General features: G+C 31.4%; 1 protein-coding gene across 1 annotated transcript; it reads left to right on the top strand.

The window, feature by feature from the left end:
• Nucleotides 1–459: 459 nt before the first annotated feature.
• On the top strand, nt 460–4,035 carry LOC134239753 (ryncolin-1-like). Its single transcript, XM_062721907.1, has 6 exons — nt 460–547; nt 747–884; nt 1,007–1,149; nt 2,525–2,621; nt 2,964–3,128; nt 3,758–4,035. Exons 1-6 carry the CDS (start codon nt 463–465, stop codon nt 4,009–4,011), a joined length of 882 nt encoding a protein of 293 aa, XP_062577891.1. The 5' UTR covers nt 460–462; the 3' UTR covers nt 4,012–4,035.
• Nucleotides 4,036–4,431: the final 396 nt, after the last annotated feature.

Raw genomic sequence — 4,431 nt, 5'->3', positions numbered from 1 at the left:
AACCAGCTAAACAGACGGATTGACAAGTCAAAAACTATGTATCAACAAATCTTTGGTTAAGGGGGCAAAAAAAACGAAAATTTTGTATTCCTCTTTTTTTTAAAAGTTAATTCAAATCTCTTATCCATAAGCGAGGTACATGTAACAGAGGTCTTACTTTTGGTAATTGGTCTTTTTTTCTTTTTCAAAAAAATTAGCGCTGAGGTATTCATTGCAACAAAAATAATTTAGAATAAAAAAATTAGTTTCGTCGCATATGAACTATATATTTCAAACAATTTAACACTTTCGTGTGAATTCCTCCCTGCTGCAGGATGTTACTAGGTCACGCAATGTATCTAGTTTCATTTTAATGCACATAATGGAAACACTGCACTTTAAAAAAAGAAAGACAAATTGCATTAAGTAAACGGAAATGAAGAAATAATTTTCAATTTGACAAAACAAAAAAAAAAAAAAAAAATGAAGGCGATTCTTGAAGCGATATGCCTTTGTTTGGCTTTCTCTATGTATTGCCATGGACATAATATAAATCCACATATTCAAGGTAAAAACATTCTTATTTCCACTAAATATTTTTATTGCATTTCGGATAAAGAAACATATTTTTTGTTTTCTCTGCTGACTTCACTGACACATATAAATGAAATATAAAACAAGTATTACGTCTTCGTAAAATAAAGACAAAGATTTCTATAGGCCAATAAAATAAACAAACGTATTTGATGACATATATCTTTTTGAAGGCATGCTAGAAAAATTTTTCAAAACAAAGAAAGTCCTTTGGAAGCCGAGGGAATTGCACATAGAATCAGAGATTCCAATTGACCTTAAAGTCAAAGTGTTGTCTACCTATGAAATGAAAGGAGTAGTTGACAAATATCGTATGTATAAATGTATTTTACAATGTTTGTACATGAATTTTCACTTTATTAATCAAGCAACAGTCACTTTTTAATATGTAAAATGTACACTGAAAATTCCAGTGTTTTAACCTCTTGACTAGCACAAAAAGCCAAAGACTGTTCAGAATTATTAAAGGCAGATCCAAAGAGAAAGGGAAAGGATGGTGTTTACGTGATTTACCCCGATCTTCACAACCGGAAGGAAGTGTTCTGTGACATGACGACAGAGGGAGGAGGGTGGACTGTGAGTTTATTTTGTATATATTCTTATTTTTGAGAAGTTTTTTCGTATTGCACAAAATGCTCACTCTCTAATAAAAGAAATCCAAATTACGAAATTTCCATTATATTTTCTGGTATGCTTTTCGAACCATTTGTGTACAAATACAAGATCAATTCTTGAAGACATATTATGTTATCAAGAATGCGCTCGTGGATAAAATTTGGAAACTGTGTATACATGTGAACCTGTTCGAAACATGTACTAAAACAAATAATGGTACCTTTGAAGTCAAGTGTTGACCAAAATAATGCACATATTTTGCGTGTACGAGGGTCACTCAAAAAGTTCGTAGACTTTTGTCCTAACTTTTCATTTAACGTCATGTTATGTGCAAATTTGGTACACATATTTTAACAACACATTCGAATAATTTGAGTTCAAAAATTGGAATATATCTTCATGTTTATAAAAATTATGGAAAATTTCGAACAGCAAAAATGGGGTCACGGAGCAATGTCAAAATGGTGTACTTTACTAATTTTCACTTAATAGTATCTATAGCCATACCTCTTGTAAATGGAGCTGAAACAAAATAAAATTTACATGGTTGATTAAATTAAGTCTTGCTGTATTACTTAAGATGCTACCAGCTGGTGATGTAATATATCGTTCCGTTTAAAAGATATCAGTCTCTAAATACATATGGACTTGTTTAAAAAAGGCATAATTAACATGACGTCAGAGGACGTCACGGAGCAGCGGGTAGCAATAAAATTTTGCGTTGCATTTTGGAAACTTCTTTAACAAACTTAAAAAATTCTGTTTAAACCAGGAAATGTATGAAAAATAAGCCGTGTATTTGTTTAAAATGGAAAATACAATTTTGAGTGGTAGCAAGTTTGAGTGGGACGATGAATGGTCTAGTAAAAGAGTTAGTAACGTCATTAAATGTGGTGTGCGTTTCACTCTTGCGGAACTAATAGAGTTACGCGGTTAAGAATTTGAAAACACTGACAATCTATTTCAAGCTGTTCACTCAGTTGTTAGCAAACTTGGTGTTAAGTGTTATGGATACGTTTTTATGACAGGAGAAGACGCTACAAACCCTGTATAAAATTAAAAAGCAGAGTGATTTTGAGAAACTTTCTCGACGTTGTTTTTTATGTTACAATGTCGGTTAAGCGTTCTGAGGAGTAACAAAACATGTTGCTTTAAAAATTGGCTAACATGAGTTCTATTTAATCAAATGGAATGAAACTTCACACTTCGACAAAATAAATGTTTTTATTCACGAAAATGTGTTGAACTATAATCTTCTAATAATAATATGACGACAAGGAACATTGTCTACGCATTTTTTGAATGACTATCTTATTTATCAATAATATGATTCTAGGTCATTCAAAGGCGAAGAGATGGATCAACCGATTTTTACAGAACATGGAAAGAATACAAACATGGATTTGGAGATCCTTCCAAAAATTACTGGATTGGTATTTTTCTCCTCAAGATACAATTTTTTATATAAAAGAATAATAGGATTTTCATTGTAACTGCATTTATATAAATGTATTCTAAAAAAAAAAAATGAGAAAAAAAAATAAAAAAAAAATAAATATCTCAATTAAACCTGCCTTATGCACCCTCTGAAATAAACATGTAAAGAAAAGAAAAATTATTGAATCAATTTGAAAAAAGATACAAGTGTTAGTAAAAATTTGTTAGAAAGGCCCAATTAAAATACATATTTTGTAATTCTATTTTGTATTGATATGCTAAAACAAAGAACGTAATCAAAACCTTAAAATATTGTTTGAAAAATTTGCAATTATCAGGAAATGATGTCATGCACACACTCACCAACAGTACAACTCAGCTTCTCCGTGTTGATCTACAAAGATTTAATGGAGAAAAAGGATACGCCAAATATTCTAGATTTTCTGTGGACAATGAAAGCAGCAAATATCAACTGAGTGCGTCGGGCTTTTCCGGTACAATAGGTACATATGATTTATTTTTATTGAATCGTTTCGACAACATTACTATTTACTGGAAACCATTTTTTTTCGCGTGTGAGAAATATTCGCGAGTTCCGAGACCTACTTTTATATGCAAATATTATTATTGCCGCGAATCAATTATTTTGATGAGTATTCGTCGAGAATGTTTCCTCGATCGCAAAAAATAATTGTCGTGAAATGATTCTAACGGAATCTTGAATAAAAGGTGACCCGAATAATAGTTGGTTCACAGTACGTTATGATATGTGAAATTTTAGTTTCCATTTACACGTATTAACAGGGTTTTTTTTTTTTTAAAAAGAGCTATTTTTCGCTAATTTGTTCAATATATCGTAAACAACAACGAAGACAATCAAGTTGATTTTTATGTATGTTTTTTCTTTTTGTGTGTGTGTATGTGTGGTTCAAAATTATCTTAAAAGGAGAGAAACTTTTTGATATTTTTATTGTCTGCCAGTTTTACTTTAGAATTTAAATGTTGTTATGATAATTGAAAATAAAAATCATGATTCATGTCTACCTTATAATATCACGACAAATTTGATGTATTAAGGACATTAACTCTCTTAAAATATTGAACATTTTTATTATTTTTAAAACACACGTAGGTGATGCATTGAATTATCAGAACAATATGAAGTTCACCACCAAAGACCAAGATAATGATAGACATGGCGGAAATTATAACTGTGCGCATGCCTGGCATGGAGCTTGGTGGTATGATGCTTGTCATCATTCAAATCTGAATGGACTCTACACAAGTTCTGCTCAAATTTCCGCAAAACATCCTGTGTGGCATTCCTGGAAAGACAAACATGAAGCTTTGAAACGTACACAGATGATGATACGCCCAAGCAAATAAATGAATAAAATATTTGCTCATGAAACGTTATATTCATGCAATAAAGTATAATAAAGATCATGGGAAAAAGAGTGTTTGTTTGTTACGTAAAAGTCACAATGCATTTGCACCCGATGTGGTAAAGTTTCTGTGAAGTTGTAAATATAATATGCTTAATATTAACAAACTACTCGTTTTCATGTCAACTCTTTCTTATGTGATATAAAAATATCTTTATATTGTGTTAACTCTTTATCATGTTGATTCCATAAGTGCATTATCTGATGTAAAAATACATTTAGGGGGGGGGGGGGTCTTGATTGATTAGGAAGAATTTCAGGCACAAAATACCACCCCCCCCCCGTCTTTTCTCAGACATAACTTTACTAAAGAAAATGTATTGTTCATTGAAAGTACAGCCCCCACCCCTACTTTTTGTTG

Source organism: Saccostrea cucullata, unplaced genomic scaffold (assembly GCF_032062105.1).
Source record: "Saccostrea cucullata isolate Sc308-1 unplaced genomic scaffold, CSIRO_AGI_Scuc_v1 ctg1081, whole genome shotgun sequence".
In the NCBI taxonomy this organism is placed as follows: Eukaryota; Metazoa; Mollusca; class Bivalvia; order Ostreida; family Ostreidae; genus Saccostrea; species Saccostrea cuccullata.
This window is presented reverse-complemented; position numbering and strand designations above follow the sequence as displayed.